At 47.3% G+C, this 25,298-nt stretch overlaps 2 protein-coding genes and 1 long non-coding RNA gene across 4 annotated transcripts in view; 2 read left to right on the forward strand and 1 right to left on the reverse strand.

Annotated features, from left to right (window-relative positions):
* Nucleotides 1-22,324, forward strand: part of BAK1 (BCL2 antagonist/killer 1) — a 28,791-nt gene extending 6,467 nt beyond the window's left edge. Inside the window, exons 2-6 of the mRNA XM_029572529.1 lie at nt 1-131; nt 5,306-5,447; nt 5,562-5,705; nt 15,421-15,601; nt 16,381-22,324. Coding sequence (XP_029428389.1) covers nt 38-131; nt 5,306-5,447; nt 5,562-5,705; nt 15,421-15,601; nt 16,381-16,485 — 666 coding nt within the window. The 5' untranslated portion in view covers nt 1-37 and the 3' untranslated portion in view covers nt 16,486-22,324. The remainder of the gene's footprint in view (nt 132-5,305; nt 5,448-5,561; nt 5,706-15,420; nt 15,602-16,380) is intronic.
* On the reverse strand, nt 12-24,329 carry LOC115073774. Its single transcript, XR_003852097.1, has 4 exons — nt 24,190-24,329; nt 23,885-23,978; nt 13,604-13,739; nt 12-147 (listed from the first exon to the last, which is right to left on the reverse strand). It is a non-coding gene; the product is annotated as an uncharacterized LOC115073774 (long non-coding RNA).
* Nucleotides 24,249-25,298, forward strand: part of LOC115073773 (translocator protein-like) — a 19,414-nt gene continuing 18,364 nt past the window's right edge. Inside the window, exon 1 of one of the 2 annotated variants that reach the window (XM_029572530.1) lies at nt 24,249-24,411. In XM_029572530.1, the coding sequence (XP_029428390.1) occupies nt 24,378-24,411 (34 nt within the window). In that variant the 5' untranslated portion in view covers nt 24,249-24,377. Of the gene's footprint in view, nt 24,412-24,498; nt 24,632-25,298 lie in introns of those variants that run through there. The other variant, XM_029572531.1, reaches the window with a different exon arrangement.

Consider the following 25,298-nt stretch of genomic DNA (forward strand, 5'->3'; position numbering starts at 1 on the left):
GCTCAGCCGGTCCTGGAAACACCTGCCCTCTTGCAGCATGGCCTCGGGGAACAGTGACAAGCCTCCCGGACAACATTTGCGCAGAGGCAGTAGTGGGCAACAACGCAGACGTTCCTTGCTGCAGTGTTCCAGTAAGGAAACTTTGATCTAAAACAGCAAAAAAGATAATAAAGGCATTGTACTGCTGAACAACCAGAAAAAATTACCTTGAGGTTAAGAGCATCGGCAGTTAATGCAAGTTTGTTCTCCCAGATCTGTTGCCGCAGTTAATGCACGACTGCATTCCTGGTCCTGTGGTGCATGTGTGTCTGCTTTCAAGAACTAGCTTTAATTTTTCACTACAAACTTTTAAGAGGACGTGTAAACAGGAAAAGCAAGATACAATTATTACAGGGGGAAAAAAAATAATTTGCTGATTGGGAATGTTGTCTTTTGGTTTCCTTTTATGATAGGGGGAAGTACAGGCCTTCAGTGATGCTCTGTAGCAGGAGTCTCAGGATGGGTGGGAGTAGATGGGCCTTTTGAGCGATGCTTTACTGTTGGGGGGGAGGGGTCTGAGGATAGGGGAATATGCCTTTCAACAATGCTTTACAGCAGAGGTCTCTGTATTGGAGGGGGTGGGAGGGATATGCCCATTCAGTGGTGCCAGACGGGGAGAGGGGGGGCTCAGGATGGCATGCTTTACTGCAGGTCTCAGGGTAAAGGGATATGCCCCTTCAGTGGTGCTTTACTGTGGGGGTCTAAGGATGGGAGGACCTACCACTGCCGCAGTACTTTTAAGCAGGGTCCTCAGGATGGGGGAGAGAGATTCCTTCAGCAGTGCTTTAGTCGGGGAGGAGCGGGGGTTACACTCTTTAGGAGTCCTTTACAGCAGATGCTGTTTTCACAGAGAAAAAAAGAGGGTAGGAGCCACATTTCAGTGCTGTCCAGAACCCACAGCCTTTTCCTCAGGATGCTGTACATTGTGATTCCCCGGTAAGATGCAGTTAGGAAAATAACAAAGCCCCTTATCAGGATATAAGTATTTCTACCCCAGTTTATCCTGGATCGCTCTAATCTTGTCTGGAATCCTGAGCCAGCAATTCCTGCTGATGGACAGAATATCTCTAGGGAGGTGTAAGGAGTGGTGGTGAGTGTGAAGGCTCCCTGATGAGCACTGAGTGGAGAGCGGAAAGAGAGAGAGGCTGGGTATGATAGAATCCCGATGAGAGTCAGGTGGAACGAAAATCAATTCTAAGTTAATTTTAGTTTCGTTTTTTTTTTTTTTTCAAAATCTCATGCCAGTTCCCAGCTGCTCTGGAAGAAGGAGTTCAGGACAGGCCTGAGCCAAGTGGCTGGTGAAGAGAGAGCAGAGTGTATGTAGCTATGATGGAGCAGGGTATTGTTTACACACGTACACTCCAAACAGAGGCAGCATTTTACGATCTTTTGCTTCCTGTACAGAATTGGACCCAACCTCAGACTATCATTATGGAGCTAGCATAGAAGTGGAGCACTGTCGGGTGCCAATTGTACTTGCAGAGTGCTCATGGGGGCTGACAGTAACATAATGGAGAGAGAATCCATGCAGTCTGCCCACTTATTCCCGACCACACTGTAAGGCTATTGTGCACTGCCAGCCATAGCTTGTATGCTGTTATTTTTTATCCATTTCAGTTTTTGTTCCTGTTTGGTTCTCTGCCATTCTGGGAAGATGAGCCTACACGATCCCCTACTTAAACCAATACCTAGCCTTCCTCCCCTTACCCTGTGTTTTACCCCTAAACTTTGTAATAATCTAATCAGCTTCCATAAATAAAATAGTGAGGCTGTTGCCCAGCCAACTGGTGGTTTAGGTCCTACAGCCTTGCTGGACAGTATCCGGCCACCACCAACCTATACTGATCTGGTTGGTTTCTGGGGAGTTGTAGCTTGATAGTTCCAACCTAGTACCTGCAGGGCTTGCGAGTATATACTCTTGATCCTAGAGACCATAAACTTAAAATAATCTGCGGCCACATACAAGAGGAGACAGGTGCTGAGTTGTCTCTTGTGGATATAGGAGTGGACATAAGGGGTCTTTTGTGCACACTGGAGAAGGAGAAGTGATGTAGGAAAGCTCCAGAAGTGGTCGAAGGTTCAGCAGTTGGGATTGAGTTTGGAGAAGTGCAGAGCCATGCATTTTTTTGTCCAAAGGAGTTTTATATGATGGGGGCAAAAGACATGAGCTGGGAGAGAGACCTCGAGGTGATAGTCTTTGATCTGAAGGTGGCAAAGTAATGTGCTAAGGCCAGAGGGATGCTGGGCTGCATCAAAAGAGGCATAACAGATCCTGGGTGAGGCCTCACCTGGAATACTGTGTTCAGTTCTGGAGACCTCATCTCAAAATAAGGACAGAATGGAAGCAGACCAGAGAGAGGCAGCTAAAATGGTGTGGGGTCTGTATAGAAAGCCATAGGACTGAAAGTCCTTACTGTATACCCTGGAGGAGAGAACGACAGTGGAGATGATACAGACTCAAATTAATGATGCACAAAAATCAAATCTTTTCCAGTGGAACACAAGTTGTAAAATTAGGGGTCGTGAGACAGAGGAACAATGTCAGGAAATATTTCTTCTTGGAAAGGGTGGTGGATGCATTGAATGCCCTCCCAGAAAAGAATGGTAATGAAGACAAGAACTATAATGAAATTCAAAAGGGCATGGGAAAAACACAGGATGCCTGCTGGCCAGAGAATGGAAATGAAGAAAAGGAGAAACTTTTCTATTACATCTAAAGTTTACATTTCTGCTTAGGGGTAACCTGCATGGAGTGACGGTTACTACTACTAGTATCAGTACTAGTACTACTGCAGCTACTGCTGCCCTTATCTGAAGGCTTGGGATAACCTGACGGAACAGAAGTTACCACTACTTCTGCTACCCTGACAATGCAGACGTTCGTACTACCCTAAAAAACTTGCTAGGCAGGCTGGACGGCCGTTATTTACTCTCTTACCATATTATTATGGGGGAGTGAGATCGGGGTGGTATGGCTGGCAGATGGAGAGGGAAGGGCTAGTCTATAGTTTTTCTTGCTCTTCTTTGACAGTCATGTTCTGGGGCCTCTTTCCTGTGCTACTTCCAATATCTACGTTTTGTCTGTGAGGTCATAGAAATATTCAGCCAAGCTGAGACCCCACCGAATGCATTACACGGGGGGGGAGGGGCAGTCCAGCCGCTGAGACCTCACAGAAAGCATTACATAGGTTGGGGGGAGGGAAGCGGGACAGGCAGGTCCATCTTTGGATACTACTACTTACCATTTTTTTAACGCAACTAAAAGTATGCAGTGTTGTACAGATACCTATCGGTGCACCCCAAGTTTCCTGCAGCAGTTCAGGGGGGCCCCGGGCTAATGATGAACGAAAGTGCATGACACCATAGCCCACTAAAGGCCGTTTCTGTCTGAACTGGAAGCCCTCAGGATGAAAGTGCTGGGCCAAAACAATACTACAAATAATCTAGATAAAGTTGTATTTGTTTTTGAGCAAATAAGCCTGAGTAACTGGTAACTTTCAGCTAATCCCAGCAGAGGGGAAAGGTATAACCATAGCAGAGGAATGCCAGTGTGTTGGAAGCAGACTCTCCTCTGATGGACCCTAGTCCTGCTAATAAACTAACTCATGTCTATTTATGATACTTGTGAAGAAATGATAAATTGGCAAAGTGTGTGTGCTGTGGTTTGCACAAGGATTTCCCTTTTTAAATGCAATTAAAGTAACATCACCACCCCAGGGAGAAGTGTGTTTGATGGTGAGTTTGAAGCTTGATTGGCTTCACAAAGGTACGGAGAGGACAGAAGACCACTTAAGGCAGGGCTTCCCAAACTGTGAGTCAGGACTCCAAATAGGGTCATAAGTGCCTCACACACCTTTCAGACCCCAGCAGCATTAGTAGTGGAAGTCAGCATGGAGCATGCCAGCCAGCCAGCACGCACTCGCAGGCCCTGCAAGGACACTGCCTTTGCATGAGTTTCTGTGGTAACAGGAAGCCCTACATGAGAAGAGGCTGGGCCTACTGCAGGGCCTTGGGGAGGAGAGAGCAGTGTGTGCACGGGTTGGTGGAGATTGCCATCGCTCCTCTCTCTTCACCCACCACTGAACCTACCCGAGAAAAATGTTATCCTTGTCATCAGCCTGCCCCCTCTTCCCACCAGCTGTCATCCACTTTTGGCCCAGGGCCAGAAGGAAAATGTTGCTACTGTCCCTGGCCAGAGAGATGTTTGAAGTAGGGGCTATTTGAAGGGAAGGATGAAATGCAGGAGAGGTTTGAGAGTTGGATAAGGTGGAGAGAGATTGGCCGTGAGAGGTGGGATGACAGAAGATTAATTGTGGATTAAGAGGAGGTGGGGAGGTGGTAAGGCCTGGGAGGTGAGAGGGAGAAGACAGAAGATCAGTTGGGGGTTAGAAGAAGGGCTTGGGGTGAAAGAGGATCAGCTGGGGGATATGAAAAGAGCTGGAGGGCATGGGCTGGGGAGATAAGTGGAGCATAGGTTGAAAGAGGGGCCCATGGCAGGAAGGGGATGTCTTTTGGAGGGGATGGAGGTTGGGAGAGGAGATCAGCTGGAGTAGGGGAGAAGGTGAGAAGAAGTGATTGTTGGAGTGGGATCATACCACTTGCTAATTTGGTTTTGGTCATCCTCTGAGATCATGTGAATTTTCAGGTGCTTTAATGAGGTCACATTGGCTAAAGGTTTGGGAAGCCCTTTCTTAAGGTGTTATTGTGAGGAGCTGCAGCTTTAGCCTGGGAGCATGCTGAAGCTGTGAGAGGATGATCTGACCTTGTGCATGCTCTGCATTTATTTTTTTATTTATTTCAGATTTTTATATACCGGCATTCGAGACAGCAGTCACATCGTGCTGGTTCACATAAAACAGGGGTGCATAGTAAACATAACTATAACAATGGTGTTGAAAAGGCAGTTACATATAACAGGGTGATAAGAACTTGGCTGAGAAGGAAGAGAAAGGAAAGGTTATTAAATTCACACATGAGACTGTGAAGGGATTCCTGAGGCTCAGTGTGGGCTGTGCCTCTAGACTAAAGAAACTCCGGCTCTCCATGCGTGTCACGTTAAGGGGAAGCACCGTGCTGCTCTTTTCAACCAGTTTCTAGGTACAAAAGGGAAGAGGGGTGCTGAAAACAATTCTTGGCCCAGAAAGTCATGTCGAGCAAATGCCCCGTCCTTTAGGCTGAGTGGATCCTGTACCTCTAGGCTGGGAGTAGATTCCCTGGCTCTGCAGAGTGGGAGACTTGGTTCTAACACAAGCGCTGTTTTCTCCAGTCGCAGAAGAACAGGTATTTGAAGAGACAGAAGATGTCTTTCGTAGCTACGCCTTCCATCGCTACCAGATGGAGCAAGACACAAACACAGAGGAAGCACCTGTGGACCCCGAGATTACTGAGATTTCCGGGCAGCTAAACAGGTAACTTGAGGCGGGCCCTGCTCCTTATCAACAAGAAGGGCACAGCATTTCCCCAGAGGAGTTTAATGGCACAGAAATCCTGTCACTGCCTGTTCTGTCCTTCTCCCCCCACAGCACAGCCAATGAGGTCGGGCGGCGGCTAGCATTCATCGGCGACGATATTAACATGCGCTACGACAGTGAATTCCAAGACATGTTAAAGCACCTGCAGCCAAATATGGACAATGCCTATGATTACTTCCGGAGGATCGCCACCAAGTAAGTGCGTGGGCATTGGGCTCTGTCTAATGGCAAGGCTCCTTCCCCTAACTCTGTTCCTAGTCCTGCCATCCTAACCCTGCCCTTCCACCAACATTCCATTCTCACACCACCCCACCCTCCAGCCTAACCTCACTCCACCCCTACCCTGCCCTTCTTCCATCTTCATGCTGTCCCCATCACTACCCCTGCTTTTCTCCTAACCTCATACTAACCCCCCCCCCACTCCTGCCCTATACCCCTCCTCTTCTCCTTCACCCTAATCTCTCATCACTTCTATGCCTGCTCTTCTCCCACTCAACATCCATGCCTCGCGCCTTCTCAACTATACCAACCTCTGTCCCCCCACCAGTGACATTGCTTCACTTCTGCCCTCCCTCTTCCCTCACACGCTTTCATCCCTGCCCTTCTTTGCATGCCAGTCTCCCCCTAGCCTACCGGACTCTTTCTCTGCTATATCCTCCTAATACCATTCTCTCAGCTGTTCCCAGCATCGCACTACCTCACCGTCACAATCCACCAGTTCCCCTCTTCTTCAGTGCTCCTCCCCATTCCTCCCAGCCCCTCTCTAACCCCTCATTCTTCCTTCCTCCAGGCTGTCTCCTTCCCTTGTTCTCTCTCCAGCCCTGTATCCTTCCTCCCTGCCACCTTTCTGTCCAATAATCTCCCTTCACCAGCTCTGAAGCTAGCTGTTCTAGCAGAGGTCAGATTGTTCAAGAACCATGCCTTCCCTTTAAGAACATGATCTCCAGCCCTGGCAGGGATTGGCACCCTTTTCTCAAGTGTATTGAGAAAAAAATGAGTAAAATACCTTCAGAAAGGACACTGCCATATGTTTGCCGTGGTTCTTATTCCTATGTCTCCTTTCTCTTTTGTCATAATACATTTTTCTATAGTTATGCCTCTTTTTTTTATTTTGGAATAAAAAGTGACTCCTCCTTTATAGTAGGGAGACTTTCTACTTGAAAGATTTCCCTGTCTCGCTTTGACCTAAAAAGTTGTTTGTACTGTAAATACAATGCAGTGCCTCTGATTACTTGGGCTCAAAATGGCGAGAGCGCCCAAGAAAGGCAGGGGGTAGCTCTCCGAAGCATTGATATTTCCTTTTCATCTTGCTGACCAGTCCTGCAGGATTCCCCTGGGTTCCAGTAGGTGGAGGCAGAGAACCGTTTCACATTTTTTTTTCTTATGTTATCCACTCTACATATTCTGGGCTACCTGGGTGCTTCCTCAGTAGTTCTTTGCCTCCAGCTAGGTGGTAATAGTATGTGATACCTGGGAACTATTAAAAAAAAATAAAAAATAATGATGCAGGGACAGGCCGGTAGGCAAAATGTGCCAGGACTCCAGGAAGCCGCCCCCCCCCCCCCCCCCCCATCCTTACCGCTCAAAAAAAAAAACCCCGGGCGAGTCCTCAGGAAACCATGGCCTGCACAGGGTAGTTCTGGGAGGGGGAGCAGACGGCAGCCGAGCACACCTGCTGAATTTCCTTTCCTCCCTTCCAGCAGCACAATCCATGGCCGGAAATGCCCGCAGAGCAGAATGAGGAGGCAGAGCTCCACTGCGGGTTCCTTCTGCTTCTCACGGTGATGGCCTCAGGTTGCCGGCAGGCAATCATTAGAAAGGAAGTGAGGAGGGGAGGAGCGGGCTGCAGGCAGACGTGCCCCCGCTGCTGCCAGCTCAGAGGGAGCCGTGGGAAGAGGCAGACTGAGCAGATTGCTCTTCATGAGGGGATGCAGCCAAACTACAAGCAAACCCCACTGTAGACAGGGAGATCCCAGGAGCAAGAAAACAGGGAGGTGCAGTACAGTAAACTGAGTTTCCCACCGGGTTTGTTATGCTAAAGCGCAAGCCTATAAAAACATAGAAGCAAAAGAGACTGCTCTAGAGGGGACCTTGGGGTTACCTCTCCCTGCAAGGCCACAGCACTCTCCAGGGGAAAAAACCTAGGAAGGAGGGAGCCCCCCTGTCTCCTCCCTCCCTCCCCTGAAGGGTTGGATGGTGACTCAGGAGAGTTAGAGCTCCAGAGGATTCAGCAATTGGGGAGGAAGGGGGTGAAGGGAGTGAGGATAGTAAAGTAATATAAGCATTAAGCCTGCAGGAAGCAGATAAAGAAAAGGGGGAGGAAAAAGACCAGCAGAGGGATCCAGTTCTAAGAAGCAGAAGGAGACCTTCAAGGGCTATAAAGGAAATGATGGAGGGAGAGTGGGTCTCACCAGGTTCTGCCATTAGGTCTAAATACCTCATGAACACAGATTGCTGAAGGTACCCAAGGTAGATGCCCCAGTGGCAGCAGTCTCAAAAAAGACAACTATCCCAGTAGAAGGAGGCGCGTCTTTGGGAGAAGCACAAGATAGAAAGGTAGAAGCCTTTCTGAAGAAAGCATCTGAAACAGCTGTGTGCAGGGGCTGTGTAGCCAGGGCATTAGTCAAATGGCTTTAGCAGTTACAGGAGGAAGCGCTAGGCATGGGGAGAACCCAGGTGAGAATATGGCCAGGAGAGAGTCAGGGGCAGCTTTCCTGGCAGACACAATTTACGATTTAATTAGGACCTTGGCAAGAAGATTCTTGTGGCTCAGGCATTGGGCAGCAGCTTAGTGTTTTGCCCTTTAAAGGACGCCTCTTGTTTGGAGAGGCGTTAGAAACCGTAATGAAAAGCCGCAAAGGCTTCCAGAGGACAGGGCTAGGGGGCCAACAAGGCCATTTAATTTATAAACTAGAGAATTTAGAGGTTTAGACAGGCAAGGGTGCCAGGCACTCAGGGGTTTAGCCCACAGCAAAAGCAGCCATTTCTGGCAGCTCGGCTGGGACAGAGATAAGGCCCCCAGAGCTCCTGGGGATTTTAAGGAGGCTAAGTGATGGTTTGCGGACCCGCTCCAACATTCCACCAATGGGAGGTCGCCTAACACTGTTTTTCAAGGAGTGGGTCCAACTCACCAGGGACAGGTGGGTCCTGGAGGTGATCCACCTGGGGTACGCCCTGGAATTAGCCATCCCAGTACCAGACTGATTTTTAGGTCACCATGCAGATCTCGGGAGAAGGCAATCAGGGAAAGCTTAGACAAGCTGTTAGCACTAGAAGTGCCAGTGCCAGACTCAGAAAGAGGGGCAGGTTGCTACGCCCTATATTTTGTAGTGCCCAAGGACATTTCACCCAGTGCTAGATCTGAAGAAAGTAAACAGTCCTCAAAGTCCGAAGAGTCAGTTATAGGGGCAGTCAGGAAGGGGGGAATTCCTGAGTGCTGTGGACCTGGCAGAGGCTTATTTACACCCCCCCCCCCCCCCCCCATCAGAGAAATGCATTAGAAGCATTTGAGGTTTGCGATATTGGGGAACCATTATCTGTTTAAAGCACTTCCCTCTGGGCTAGCCTCAGCGCCAAGGACCTTCACGAATGTGAAGGAGGTAGTGACAGCAGCCCTAAGGAGGGAAAGTATCCCAGTGCACCCCTATTTAGATGACTGGCTGATCAGAGCCATGTCAAAGGAGGAGAGCAGGAAATTCACAAAAAAGGGTGAGGGCGCTCCTCAAGGCGTTAGGATGGGTAGGGAACAAAACAAGCTAAGACACTGTGTGAGGAATCTTTCAGCACCCAGGAAGCCCACAGTGAGGGAATACCTGCAGGTGCTAGGGTCGATGGCAACAACCATAGAGATGGTCCCATGGGCGAGAGCTCATATGCGCCCACTACAAAGGGCATTGCTCTACTGTTGGAACCCCCAACAGTCAAAAGTATGGGGAGAGGCTCAGACTCCCCTCCGAGGTCAGAGCCAGCCTGTGGTGTGGTGGCAGGTGGAAAGCAGGGGTCAGCCTCATCTCGTGGATTATACTAACAACAGGCACCAGCAGGTCAGGCTGGAAAGCACACTGCGAAGGGCAGGTGGTGCAGGGCAAATGGTCAGCCAAGGAAAGGGAGGCCTCAACGAATCTGCTGGTGCTCAGAGACTTAAGCCCCAGGGTAAAAGCAAACCCAGTAAGAGTTCTTTCGGACAGCACCACAGCAGTGTCCTATATAAACAGACAGGGAGGTACAAGGAGTTGGCAGTTGGAGAAGGAGGTGGAACAGCAATTGAACTGGTCAGAGACAATCCTGATAGGGTTGATGGCCGTTTACTTAGCAGGGAAGGAGAATACACAGGCGGACTTCCTCGGACACACGCTAGACCAGATGAAATGGGAACTAGTGGACGAGGCATTTACAAGAGGGGTAGAAAGATGGGAAGGCCAGAATGGGATTTGATGGCAAAGCAGAGGAATGCCAAGGCAAAAAGATTTTTCAGCAGATGCCAGGAAAAGGGATCAAAAGGAATAGATGCCCTAGTCCAGCTATGGCTAGTAGACCAGCTGTTGTATGTGTTCCCAGCTTGGCCCCTGATAGCAAAGGTAATGAGGAAAGCGACAGGACACAAGGGCTGGATCATTATGGTAGTACCAGACTGGCCCAGAAGACCTTGGTATGCATACTTAGTAAGGCTAAGCAAAGATGCATCTTTAAGATTAGGGAAAACCAAGAACCTGCTGAGGCAGGGCCCAGTCACTTGGAAATAGTCAGATCGATATTATCTTACAGCTTGGCTCTTGAGGGACAGGCTAAAGGAAAAAAGGCTACTCAAGGACAGTGGTGGCCACCTTGTTGAGGTCGAGGAAGCATGCTACCTTCCAAGCATATGGTAGACTCTGGAAAATTTTTCAAGAATGATGCATAAAGAGAGGCATCGCCCCAGAAGCAGCTCAGATCAGAGAAATCTTGCAGTTTCTGCTGAATGACCTAGAGAAAGGGTTAGCCCTGAATTCCCTCAAATTGCAAGTAGCAGCATTGGCTTGTTTTAGGAGTCAAATGCAAAGAAGCTCACTAGGGTCTCACCCTGACATACAACACTTCTTAAGAGCAGTTAAATACATGTGGCTGCTGAAAAACCAAGTAACACCCATGCAGATCTTAACATGGTGCTAAGGGCCTTAGCCAAAGAGCCCTTTGAGCCACTCAGAGGTGTAACAGTCTTTCTAGTGGCAATATGTTCAGCTAGGAGGGTTTCGGAAATCCAGGCATTGTCCTGTAGGGAGCCCTACCTGTTAATTCACAGGCACAGAACAGTCATTCACCCCGACTCCTTCTTGCCTAAGATACTGTCAGTGTTTCACTCAAACCAAGAAATTGTTTTACCAGCTCTGAGGAGGGAGAGACGGGGAGGAAACCTCACCCACTAGATGTCCGAAGATTGCTGCTACATTACTTAAGGGTCATCACTAAGTTCAGAAAGACAGACAGGATTTTGTCCTGTTAGAAGGACAACGAAAGGGCCAGGTAGCAGCCAAACCCTCAACTGCATGCTGGATTAAGGAGGCAATAGTAGCAGCATATATTGGACAGGGGATACAGGCCCTGAGGTCTTTTTGCACACATTCAACAAGAGCACAAGCAACCTCATGGACAGAGAGCAAGGCAGCGACATCTCAGGATATTTGTAGAGCAGTAACTTGGTCCTCCTGGAGTACATTCACAAAACATTACAGGCAGAAGAGGAGTCGAGGTTTAGTAAGGTAGTATTGGGGGCCACAGAGGCCAGATCCCACCCAAACTAGGTACTGCTTGGGTACATCCTGCAGATGTGGACTGGTCAGCAATATGAAAAGGAAGGTGAAATTTGTACTTACCAGATAATTTCCTTTCCTTTAGTCCTAGCAGAATAGTCCAAGTACCCCCCCCCCCCCACCCCAAAAAAAAAAAAAGAGGTACTAATAAATGCATGTCATCAACCTAATAGGCTAGGGTAAGAGGCGACTGAGGAATAACCCAGCTATCCCAGAATATGTAGCATAGATAACGTAAGAAAAAAGTGAAAAGAGTTTTCTGCCTCCACCTTCTTTTCAAATAGGATTTATAAAAAATCACTACAAAAGAGAATTCAGCTGATCATCAAAGAGATTAGCTACAGCATTTTGATGGTGCAGCTGCTGATTTAACTAAAAGTAACTTGTGAGGATGAAAAAAGGAGAGACACGGGGCGGCGCGTGTAACCCTAGTAGCGGGGCTCCCCCTCACTGTGGTGTCTAACTCTTGTCTTCTGTCCTTTGTTTCCTGCCTTCCCCACTCTGGGATTCCAGGCTGCTCAGTATTCTCTGCTCTGTTATCTGCTTCAGGACAGCAGAACTGACAGGTAACTGCCCTTCAATAACCCCACACTATGTGCTGCTTCTCTTCTTTTTTTTTTTTATTTTACCATTTTCTTCTGCCTCTCTCGGCTTTCTCCTAGCATCTTTTTTTATAGTTTACAAATCTAGAGTGGTTGTGTGAATCCATGATGTTTGACCAGCCTCATATTTCCTAAGACATACCTTAGTGAGGATCCAAATGCAAATGAATCCCCCTGTCAAAATTCAGCTGCTTAGGATCCTCCTATTAAAAGAGAGGTTTTCCTGACCTCAAGTGAATGATTAGTGCAAATCCCAGGATCAATGATTGCCCTCACCAGAATCTCCCAGTTTGCCTGGTAACCTCGGACCCTTCATAGATATGTAACTGGATAAGCTGATAGAAGACCTCTGATTGCCTGACGACTCTCTCTACAGTCCAAGGGAAGGTAGAAAAACCCTCTGATCGGTCCCCTTTCCTGCAGAGATGAAAGCAAATTCCTTCTCCATCCCACATAGAGGGAGTGGTTGAGAATTGCTGAATAAGTTTGCTTTCCCAGAGCTTCACTACTCCCTCGGACCCAGCGATAACTTTTCCTCTGAAACCTTCTCCAGGTGATTGTTGAATTGAACTAGTGCTATAGCCATAACCACTTCTACTGGCAAAAGGTTCCATAATTTCACCTGTCTAACGCTTCTTCCTCCTGAAGGTGGTGAAATCTGTTGCCTTCCCCACTAATCTTATAGGCTATGCCCTTACTTTGCTTCTACCCCTGATTAATGAACGTCAACGTGCTTTGGCTGCTGCTGCTTGGCTTCTGCTTTCATGAACAGTTTAGCAACTAATATCCCCAGGTCCTTTTTCCTGGTTAACGGCAGTAAGCATTGCACCATTCAGGGTATATCACACCTGCCTATACTTGTGCCCCTCATGCATTACCCTACACTCATCCACATTAAATCTCATTTGCCAGTTGCCTACAAGATCTAAATCCTTCTGTTAAATCAGTGAGGCCAGCTGTGTAAGTACAATGAGACAGGTTTTGGTGTCCATGTGCAAAAATAGCTATGCTGCTGTTTATTCCTTCCCCTGGATGACTGATAAAATCATTAAACACAGGTTCCAGCACAGACCCCCCCTCTGGGACCCACCCAGATACCTTATTCCATTAGAATTGGTGCCATCCTAGAATCGGGGTGCCCGCACAGTCTGTGGCCTCCTGGCCAAGGACTGCTTACCGCCATGGCTGGGGTTAGACCAGAGCGAGTGAGGGTTAAAAATGGAGCCACAAAATTGTGACCCCACTCAGTCATTTTCTAAAGCACATGCAGATGTTCTCCTTAAACCCTTTATCCTCCTCAGGTTAAAAAGCAACCTTTGTTGAGGCGTGGAATAAAAGAGTTAGCAAAGTCCAGGTAAACCATGTCAATCGTGTTTCCCATAACACGTCTGTGGGTAACATTTGGAGAAAAGCAAGCACTTCCCACAATGCTCGATGGCTGCAAAATCATTTCACCCACTTTAGAGCCAAAAATGTTTTCCCCTATATTTCACCCTGGTATAAAGCACAAATACAGACTACTCATAAAGAACTGTTACATGTTTGTACAAGTGCTGTAATTTTATTTCACATTAGAAGGCAAAAATCTCCCTGGAAGAAAGAGAAGCTCCTCTGTAGCCAACCCCCCCAAGATCTGTAGCATGCAACCGGAAACCATCAAGGTGCTTCTCAGTTCCGTAAGGAGAGGGAAGCATAATTCGCTTACATTTGGAGAGATGAGTTGGTGGTATGATGATTGCGTGTCCTTTTGGGCTGCATCTTCCCCAAAGAGTGTGTGAGATTTATCGACAGATATTTCCGTCCTCTTGGAGAGGAGGGATCCATGCTCTTCGTCAGCCTGTCTGGGTACAGATATATCGGGACATTAGGGGGCTGAATTTGTAAATACGCAGGTCTGCGGAATTTCCCTTGGAAAATTCTGGGCTGGCCAGTGCCATGTGTACATCTGTGCCCACAGACTTTGTACTTGCTTTGCAGCAGCTGCAGACTCAGCGCCATAAAGCAGGCGCACAGAGTTCAAAGTGAAATCCCTGTGCCCGGCTTGCCAGCCCTGCCATCCCCTTCCCTCTGCCCTTTTGTGCCATGGGTACTTTGCCGGTATGTTTTCAGTAGCCTCTATAGTATATACCCTGAATGGCTTTCCCCCCTCCCCCTCCCCTCTATAAAGCAAGTTTATAACACAGCCACCAATGTCCGCTAGACATGTAATAGTGGTAAACTGAAAAATAACTGTAGCTGCACTCTACTGACACTGGTTTGCTCGAGTTTGGGGCTCCCTGGTTCTGAGCAAGGGATGAAACCTCTTGAGTGTGACTATGGTGAAAGTGAATAAAAGAAAAACACTTATGTACAGAACCTCTGCTCGTTGCAGGTTACATTACTAATTTTTCTTTTATGTTGCATGATGTGTGGTGTTGATGAAAACAGCTATAGCTTTAACAGTAAAGGGGCAAAATGCAGCAGCTATGCTAACAGCTGGTAGAGTGTTGATGTTTACTTTTAGCTGTTTGTCCTGTTGCTTTATTTGTTTCTTGGTTTTATGTTATTCATAATATGTTATTTACTTTAACTATTTGGCTGCTTTGGATTACTTGTGGTGTATCAAAAAATGAAAGAAGCAACAATAGTGCAGAATAAACTCTGCGGGTGATAGTTCACAGCCTGTAAATATAAGTTAAACCATATGAATAATGGTTGAAAAATACGATAGCTATAGGCATTTGTCCTAAAAAATGTGCCCATGCCAGCCTGGCTCAGCTGGATCTTGAGTGATGAAGGACTTGTACAAGGGTCAGCACTAGCAAGTGAACAGCACTTCCCATCTTGTTCAGGATGCTGGTTTTGTCAGAGATGGCTTTGCATCCCAAACAAACTGAATGTGTTTGCATTTATTTTGCTCACTTACTAGCATGACCCCCTGTGTTTCTTACCCTGGGAAAGGCCCCCTGCTCTGTTACTGCTGGCTCAGATTGGAAACACTCAGAGCAGCCTTAAGAGAGCCTGCTGCTAGATCTGCTGTTTTCATAGGTCACACCAGTCCAAAACTTGGGATGTGATAGGGCTGCAGTATCGGCCATTTTGAATTCCGACTCTGGGGCTTCTATGTACAAAACATTGACTCTTTCAATAGCTCAAAACATTGACCACGTCAAGCTGAGCTGTTGCTTCAGGTTGACTGTATGCCATGCACTCTCTTTCTGCCTTTCTCTGCTCCCTTCCTGCTGACTAGAAGTGTCTGCAGCTTCTGAGCACTAACAGCTGCCCAGCATGGTTCCTAGTCTCCTAGTGAGACTACGTCATGTGGAGATTCCCTTAGTGTTACCCTGTGTCTGTATATTATACCAGAAAGAAGGCTGCCGTCAACTGCTCTGGCACAAGTCCCTGCACGGAGGCGGCACGGACACAGTGTTTGGAGCTCTTTCTCCACTGCGTATGAAGCTTCAAAGAGCACAGGCAGGCCCTCTGTGGAGTGTGGGCTTTTGTTTTTTAAATTTTCACCATAACCCACCTGTTCCTTTGCAGTCTTTTCGAGAGCGGGATTAACTGGGGACGCGTGATTGCACTGCTGGGTTTTGGATACCGAATGGCGATTTATGTCTATCAGAATGGTGTTCGAGGATTCCTGAGCCGCATTGCACGCTTCGTTGCAGAATTCATAATGCGCCACAGCATCGCTCGCTGGATTGCACAGCAGGGAGGATGGGTGAGTGTGTCCTCGGGGGGGGTGTCACATAGCAGGGAGGAGATGGGTGAGTGCTCCTAGGAGTCGAGGGGCAGGGAGGAGGGGTGAGTGCCCTCAGAGGTCACACAGTAACCTTTTGTTAATATTTGAGTATGCAAAAAGCAAATGACGACTATATTTTAAAATTCCATGCTTCCTTCTGCAGGAGAGGTTTTGCATAAACATTTGGCATGATGGGTAGGCAGTACAATTATGCTCACATTAACAAGGTGCAAAAATCACACCTGCTATGAAAGACTAATGACTAAAAACATTAGTGCACTTATTATCCTTAAAGGCGGTAAATGAAAGGAAAACCGGGTGTAGAGTGTATTTAACATGAATGTCCAGTCTTTAACCTTGGAAGAATGGGAGGTCATTTACATGGTGTGTTAAGCAACTTTCAGCTATGATTGCTACAACAGGAATATCGCTGAAAGGAATTGCTGTGAGTTGGAATATTTCCCTCTCTTATTACCTGCTTAATACAATCAGCATCCTTATACAGGAAGAGATGTTACTGTAAACAGCTGTGTAAGAATATATTTCACCCATACAAAGTATGGAGAAATTCTTTGTATCTTGCTGCAGAATCACGGGGCTTTGATTGCAGTCGCCAGTGCTAACCACCAGTTTTTTTAATGTTGAATAAAACTCCTGAGTGTTTTTCCTTTTTTTATTTAATGTGAGACTGCAGCTTGCTTGTCTGTGCTCTGGAGGGCATTGGCCCACTAAGCGATGTTTTTGGGTCTCCTCACCAGGTGGCAGCATTGGACCTGACCAACGATTATTTCAAGTATTTTCTGGCAGTGGTGGCCGTGGTGGTTTTGGGGCAGTACGTGGTACGACGTTTCTTCAGCCCGTGAGCCAAGGGGAGGTGGCGTGCAGCCCCCTCCCCACTACACCTCAGCATGCAGCTGGTGGGCTGTGGACCAGCCTCTGTACAACAGGGAACTGTGGAACCCAAGCGCTGCAGCTCTCCACCCCTCCTGTGTGAGAAGGGCTCGGACTGCCAGCGCTGCGTAGGACAGTAGGGATGCTTTGCTTTTACAAGGGGGGGTTGCAATACGCTTTTTAAAATTACTTTTAAGTTTAACATCCACTAACATGTTTATTTTTTATTTTTTCCTCCTCTGGATAGCTCCTTAAGTCATACTGTGTCACATACACTATCAGACACGTGCTTGTGTGCGTGCTGCTGACACGCACGCATGCCAGTGCCCGGTGGCACATGATGCACTGAGCCAGTATCTCTCTTTACCAGACGGCCCCCCAAGAATACATTGCCCAGAGAACCTACCTCGGCCTGCTATTTTTGGGCTTTTGGTGCCAGTGGATTACCTCCTTCCCCAAGAGACTGGGGTACAAGCATTTACGGACTGGGACATTTGCCAGACTGAAAGGGAAATGGTTTAGTCATGTGATCTTTGGATGTCCTGAGTACCTGCTGCTGTTCTGTGTATGAATCTTTCAGCAGTTGCATTGCTCAGAAACATCTCAGGAGTGAGGAGGCAGGGGTGGGGAGAGTTCCTTGCCCCACTCCTCCAGGGCATCCGTTATTCTCAGTCTATCTTATTTCCTAAAAATATGCAGAAACCTCTAACAAGAAGAGCTTCCAAAGTTGGTCATTTTCTTTAAATTTATTTTTTATTACTGTTTTACTTAACAAAACTCTGGCAGAATCTCCATTTTTATGCTAGGGTTTTTTTTTCTCTCTAGTGCCCTGGAAATCTTGTGTCTACCACTCCCTTCCTCGTGATAAGGCAAATGCTCTCCCTCCTCCAACATCAGTCCCTTCCACAGACTAACGGGTTATCCAGGACAGCTAGAATGGGCAGCCGTCTTCCAGGGGCAGGCCCACATTTTGCACAATGCTGGTCAGGTGATCCGCTAATGAGGTCACGTGACTACGGCTCAGGTCAGGCCCCCCGCCTCACACTTGCCTTATAACATGGAGCAGGAGGAAGCCTTATGAACCTCCATTAGATCCCAGAATTCCTGTGACACGGTGTTCCATGGTTTCCGTTAACCTTGACAGCTAGTACGCTACTCCTGGACTGGCAGGGCTGGGTTTCGTGTTTGGAGGCGGATGCTGAGTAAGTGGAAAGCATGGGGTTTTTTTGTAATTCTGATGTGAGATGCACCATCCACAGAACTCCCAATAGAGTAGCCAGTCTTGGATTTTAAATTTATATCTCAGTGCGTTTCCAGTTTTGCTTTGTTGCATACACTAGGTTAGGCTGAAAAGCCTAGAGACTCACTGAGTGTAGAGCCTTCCTCAGCTCTCTCTACAGGGTAATCCAAGAGAAGGTGAAAAGACACTCTGCCCCCATAGCCAATTTAGTCACTGTGAAAAATAATACCTCCTTGATCCCAAATCTGGTGATGGTCTCAGAATCGCCGGATTAGCACTTTTCCTTAGCATGTAGCTATATTATCATAACCAAATGATATCTCGCTTTCCTCTGAAACTCTCCAGTTTACTTTTGAATTGATAGAACTATGTCTACTAGAAAAATGTTCCCCAATTTTATGACTGAGTAAAGATTCCCTTCCTCTGAAGGTGGTGAAATCTATTAGCTGATAATCTTGTTTGTAGCCACTTTGGTGAAAAGACCCCTTCTGATCGCTTCTCAGCTGTGATAAGCTGAGGATGGTCTCGACCTTTTGGCTAAGATTGAGAATCCTGTACACAACCATGGCCAAAGCAGAGAATTAAACCTCCTAGGGGTAAAAAAAAAAAAAAAGACTTCCTGTGAGATTTTAGTAGGGTGCTGTGAATCATTTCTATAGTTTAATTAGGTCTTTTTCCTAATGTAAATAATCCCTGAATGGGCAGCTTTTCAGCCTGTGTCAATCACTGTGTCCCCTTGATTAGCTTTTTTGTATCATTTCTAAGATTTGGAGAGATCCTTGTTGAGGATGGACTCCCAGAATTGAACACCATGCACCACCCGGTGGCAGGAATGCATCCCCACTCTTTGCTTCTACCCTCCTGGTTAATGGATGCCAGCAGGTGTGGTCAGCTGTGGCTGCTCCTCCCTGCCTTTCCACACTGCTTTGTCATTTATTAACTAATATGCCCAGCTTTTTGTCCTAGCTGGTGTTGGCAGGTATTACTCCATTCACAGTATATCGCACCTGCCTGTTGTGTCCCAAATGCATTGCCCTGCACTCATCCATATTATAGAAACATAGAAAATGACGGCAGAAAAAGACCAACCGGCCCATCTAGTCTGCCCAGCAAGCTTCCACACTTATTTTCCCATACTTTTCTGTTTCATCAACCTTGTTGGTAACTGATTGATTCAAATTTCCTGCCATCCCCTTTCATTGATGCAGAGAGCATCTTCCAGTTACCTGAGTCATTCTGTAAAATCAGCAATTCCTGCTGTGTATTTACTGTGGGAAAGAGTTTGGTGTCATTTATAACTACGGTAATACTGCTGTTTCTCCCTTTTTCTGAATCTTTCATTTGAGATCAGCACTACAGGTGCCACAATGCATTGGGGGAGGGGAGGGACCAAGTAGGTTAGAAAACCTGGACTGGCTTAGTCTTTCCTCTGCAGTTTTTTTATCCAGGATCTTTGTGTAAATTGATTTTCTTAGTTTGCTGTAGGTCCTTCCACTGCTCCAGCCTGGATCCTTCTGTACTGCATTCTTTATTAGTCACTTACTGGCTCCTCTCTGTCCATCTCCAATCTCCTCTAGCCTTTCTACCCCATCTCCTGTTTCCTGTGGATCCCCTCTGTCCATTATCTTCCTGTCCTTTCTAGTCTCTTCCCCCATCTTCTCTACTTCCCTTTCCTCCCTGCAGGCTGGAGGCAGGACCATCAGAAGGGATGGGTGTCTGGGAGAGGCGCCAACATGCATCATCAGGGGGCAGAATCCCAGTGCTCCATGCTGCTGCTGCCACTACAGCGGTGATAGGATCTCTCCTGAGCTCTTGTTATCAGAGGGGGACCCTCTCCTGCACCAGTTAGAATTTTGAAGGATTCTTCTCCTTGCAGACTGCCCAGGGGACCATTTGGCCTAGCGAAGGACCCCATTAGTGTCCAAGCTGCTTCCTTTCTCCAGTCTGATTGAGGCAGAGGTGAGAGCTCTGCTACAGCTCTGCACATTGGCGTGAGCGGTCAGGACTGGCGCGCTTTATGTTTCTATTTAGTGCAGTTTGTTGGGTTTGTAGTACGGAAGCAGGGGAAGATCCTAAAAATGTCATCTCACCTCCATGTTCAAACCTTGGTATTCTGTCAGCAGCTGTGCTGTACTTCTCATAAATCAGCAATGGCAATTAGTATTAGTAGACCTGCGCTGGAGCAGCCTTGTCCAGATTCACTTAGTTTGAATCAGATGCGACTCTGCCCTGTGCTGTAGTTGGAAGGGAGTGCTGCAGATGGTGCCCTGTGCCGTACAGATTCATGAGTGCAGGGTGCATTGTAATGTGCGATTTATAGAGCACTGTCGTGCTTGGGGAGTCCCTTCCCTGGAGAGCTTACCATCTTGTGAATGCAGGGTGGTTAAGTGAGGTCACACAGTGAGTGAGGGATGGAGCTGGGCCATGTGTCTAGGCACTGATGTGAAACATAAGCTGCTTATTGAATATCCAGACTCCTGGAGCTGTCACAGCAGTGCCCAGCAGAAGGATGTGCCACACGCAAAAACTACAGGCATAGGGGACAGTTTTAATCCCTTGCATTCAGTGAGTGCCCAATCCTCTGTCATGCTGAACACAACAGTTTATTGCTTGTCTGTTTTCAGCCAGTGTAGGTTTGTAGTTAATTAGGAGCCAGCGTTCAGCCAATCATGCAGATAAACTGTTTGACACCCCCCTCCCCCCCCTGCTGACTGATTGGGGGTAGTGGAGGTAGGCAGTTCATTCCTAAATTATTTTATTTATGAAATGGGACTACAAAGCACCCACAAATGTGGACTGCGTGAGGCACTTTATAATAAAATGGCAGATGGGGTGACCAATGTCTCTTCTGCTATAAGAGATCTCAGCTTGCTCTGTTGCTGCCAGTGATGACTCTTCTGCAATAGAAAGACCTTGCTTTGCTCCAGTTCTTGGCAAGATTTTGTCACCCAAGTAGCCTGAGATAGCTTTGGAAACATTACCGGCAGGACCTGCTAACTTAGGAAAGATGTTCAGAGCAGAGCTTAGGGGGAAAGACTGATTTGCCAGAAGAGTCCTAGCAGGGGAGAGGAATTCACTCCACCCATCTTCCTGCTTCTCCCCCCCCCCCACTTTGTCGAACTTCTGACAGAGAAGAGACAGTGCCTGCTAAACCGGGTGTAGCGGTGCTCAAGAAGTGAGGTTTCCATATTTAAAATCATAGCTTAGATTTGCTTGGGGCTTTTATTTTTTTGTTCTGTTAGGGAAGGTGGGCATTGATAGTCTGTTTTGCTAGTATAAGGGATGTCCTTCTGACAGGCTTAGGCCCTTTTGTACTTCTTCATCCCAGCCCATTATTCTCCCAGGCCTCTCTGTGCCCTCCTCTCCTGTCCTCACCCAGTGCAAGCTGTTTTCTCCTTAACTTGCTGGGGGTTGGGGGTTCGGGAGCACTGTAGCAAAAGTCTCCATGTCCAACCCTTTGGACTGTGCTGGGATCCATGGTGGGTGGGAAGACTGGGAGCTATTGGGACTGGACGCAGATTTTAGTTGGCTTCATATCTCAGATTTTGATATCTAGGATTGTTTTGAGGGATTGTACTGTTCCTATTCTGTTGTATGAAATAACTAGTTCTGTAAACTCAGGAGTTGATTGTACTGTATATTTTTGTGTGTGCTTTGATCAACAGGATTATAAAAGGGACTTTTATTTAGCTATCATCACCCTATGTTAAGTTGACCCTTCCATGTCCTTGGGGAGCCCCAATTTCTGCTATAATATGCTAGACCTTTCTATGACAATGCTACCCACGTCACAGATTCAGATCCTGTCCCTACCCCTGCTCTTCTGTGCCAGTGCTGGATGTTTGTGGGGGGGAGAAAGGGAATGATCAATAACTTGCCTGCACAGGGTCTGAAAGCGCCACTAGACAGCAGGTGTCTGCCTTCCTCCCCCAGTGCAGCTGGCATTCTCCGCCTGCTCTCCTGCTGTCCCTGGGCATATAAACGGGAGGCTTCACCAAGTGCAAAGCTTAAAAATACTTACGCCTGGGGTCTCGTAGGTATTTTGATACTTTTCCGTTGCTTGGTTGCTTTTTATTAAATGTAATTTGTTTTGGAAAGAGGCATCTCCTGTTTCTATGAAGTGCAGTTACAGTACTCCGCGCTGGAGGAGGCGGGCAGAAGGTGGCAAGAAATCACCTGCAAAGCTGGGAAGCACGGAGCACTTCGGCAAAAGATTGCTCATGCCACTTCTGGCAGGGACAGCACTGAACGCTTCTGCTTGCTGAGAAGCAGCATCCTGAAGCTTCTCCTGCTTTACCAAGAGGAAATTGCCCCGAAAAAAAGGAAGCAAGGACTTTCAACACCGGCATGGGAAAAAAAGAAGCCATTTTACGCACGGACTCTGAAAATTCAATTAAAGCTTCTTCCCCATTTTGGTGAGACCTTTCCTTTAAAAAATCTTCCTTTTTACAGTGGGGCTGGACTCCACCTCTTCAAGTGTCCTTTCCATCAATTGCTACTCTTTGTGTAATATTTTATATTTCTTAAAAACTATGCATGTAAAATAAAAAGGTGACATTTTATGGTCTTGATAGTTTGGTGTGGTAATTTTTTTTACTGAAAGTAAAACCAGGAATTTGAATGACTTGGGAGATGACATAATCCAGGGGTAGAAAGAGCAGCCAAGAAGCACGCAGTTCTGGCGGCGAGGAAGACTGGGGGGGGGGGGGGGGGGGCGGTGCGCTGGCACTGTCCAAGGCCTGTGGCCCAGCTGAGTGGGTGCAGAATGCTACACAGAAATAGCACCAAAGCACTCTCATACATGCAGTGTCTGTGGTCTGCCTTTATCTGAATGATTGACTGATCAAGGGTACATTTGAAAATGAATATATACACACAAGGCTTAGTTTTGTATAATATTTAAATTATAATGACTTTAAGAAGCAAAATGAACTATGTAGAAATAAATGAGCACATTTGTTTTATAATTTAAAAAAAGAAAAATTGTAAGTATTTATACTTTTAAATTTCATAAGTTTGCCACATGGTTGTTAAAAATATGTTCAGTACTAGAGATTGATCTACAAGCTTCTGCTGCAACCTGAACAGATCTGAGAATTTGCCAGCTGAAAATTAGGGAGTGGAGTTGCAAATAAAAGCCATCAACACTATGATCTAGCATGGCAAATACAATATTTGTTTTGATTGACTGTCATTCAATTTATACACCATCATAGTAGTTAACAAAAAAAATCACCACAAAAAAGCAATGCATTTGATAAAGCAGTAAGTAAATTCAATACTTGCTCAGAATTGGAGCTTGAATTATCCAGTGGATTTCATTGTTGTATATCACATGTAGGGACCTTTGTTTTTCAGTTTTTATTTTGCATGGGAAATTCAATTCTAACACAAAATTCAGTGATTATAACAGCAGAAAAATCATTTTTCCACAGCCATCTTTTGTTATAATGTTACAGTTCCCAGGTAAAATAAAATTAAAACCTGAAAACAAAGGTCCCTAATCATATTGCAGTTTTTAGTGTGCATTTAAGAGAGTAATGGGTAGATAGCAATAATATTTACATATGTCTTGAAAAGCATTTTACTCTGAGAAAATATTTCAGAAAACTTTTTTTCCCAGTTTTTTCAACTTTTTGCCTTGCAAGGAAGGGAAAAAATACTTTATTTTCTAGATTTATTTTTTTTTGGGAGGGGTAAATGGACAACTTTTCATGGCACAGCCCTAAATGACACATAAGTAATGTGCCAAGAGCATCTTGCTAGACATGGCAACAGTCAATAACTGATAAAGAATGATTGGCCCAGCTAGTCTGCCTCCTCTAAGGATATATCCCAGCTGCCAGTTGCAGAAGCTCGCCCATTTGTTGGATATGGCGCCTGATCTAAGTCGCTTGCTATCATCTTCCTCTTTGGTTCATAACCTCCTGGGTAAATAAGCATCCAAATTCCTTCATTGTGAAGAAGTAAGGGAAAACTCTGGGCTCAATCAGGGTTTGGGGTAATTCATGCTCCAGGAATGAAACTGGACCACTTAATGGGCCTTATCTGCCGCCATGTTTTTGGTTTCTAATCATCTAAACCGCTACCAAAGCTAATGCTGTTGTGGTATTGACATTGCTGGGGCCTACCTGAGGTGGATCTGTTTGCAGCCATCATGAGGAGGCCGGTTCCGGTTGAGCTGGGGGGGGGGGGGGGCGGCCCAAAGCACCAGGACGATACTGCCTGACAACAAAACAAAACACAAGAAGTTATTTGCCTCCAAGCTCCCCAGCAGTTTTTCTCCATGTATTGCTCCTGCTTTTTTTTTTTTCCTGCCTCCCCCCTCACTTTATAATGTATTTATTTTGGCCACGCAGGTAAAACTGCCCCTACAATTATCCGAATCGCCAGCAGTCATGTTATCTGTTTATTGCCCCCTCCTCTCTTCCAGTACCTGAATGTAACCCGCCAGGAAGCGGGCGGTACGGGCCCCCCACCCCCAGCGGTGCCGCCGGGTTCTTCGCGGCTCAGGCCGCGTGCAATGCGCCGCGCTTTGAAAGGCAGCGGCGGTTGCAGCGCCGCCGGACGCCCCGGGACTCGTCTCGCCGCCGGCATGCTCTGAGATAGCCAGCGGGCGCCAGGATGAGGACTTTCAGGAGCAGGATGAAGCCCTTCGGTACCTCCCTTTCCCTTACCTTTCTCCTCCTCCTCCTCCTCCCCCGAGTTTGGTCGTCAGGGCGGGTGCGGGGAGCTCCGGTTAGCAACGGACGCAGGTTCCCCGGGGAGAGGGAGGGCCTGCGAGAGGCCAGGGCCCCGCTGGCTCGTTGAGGCTTGCGAGCTGCATCCTGCCGCTTTGGCCGCTGGGGGACGCTGCTGCAGTACAGGCCCTTGTATGGGTGAGGATGGAGGCCCTGTGATACGAAGCCCTATAAGCGGGAGGGGGTCAGGGCAGTGGCTGCTTTTGGCACCCCTGCCCCTTTCCCTTTTGGACTCACAGCCTGACCCAAAATTGTGGCATGCTACTCCCAGCCCCCAGCTTAGCGCCCAGGGTAGTCGTCCTTGCCCACTCCTTGTGACAGTCCTGGAGGTGGGTACCAGGGACTCTTTGGTACAGGTCCATTTAAGGAGGAGCTGTACTGAGGATGCTACAGTAAAAGGTGAAATGGAGGTGGGGGGGATGTTCAGGATACCACAGTAAAGGCCTGTAAGAGGAAAGGGGGAGTTGACCTTGCAGTACAGGACTGTGTAAGGCAGAGAAGTGGAGATGCTAAGGACAGGGCAGTGCAGGCCTGTGTGGGGGTGGAGTGCTGAGGACACTTGCACAGAGACTTTTAAATGGGGTGGGGGTGGGATGCTGAGGACATTGCAGCATGGGACTCTGGTAGAAGGCAAGGAAATCCAAGGATACTTCAGTACAGGGCTATATAAGGGGGGAGGGTGTGGCTGACAACACTGCAGTATAAGGCCCTGTAATGGGGGAAGTAGTGCTGGGGATCCTGCAGTAAAGGGGCCTGATAAAGGGGGCAGGATGGAGGTGCTGAGGACACTGCAGTACAAGGACCT

The sequence above is a fragment of the Rhinatrema bivittatum genome, chromosome 12 (assembly GCF_901001135.1).
Source record: "Rhinatrema bivittatum chromosome 12, aRhiBiv1.1, whole genome shotgun sequence".
NCBI classification, from domain to species: domain Eukaryota; kingdom Metazoa; phylum Chordata; class Amphibia; order Gymnophiona; family Rhinatrematidae; genus Rhinatrema; species Rhinatrema bivittatum.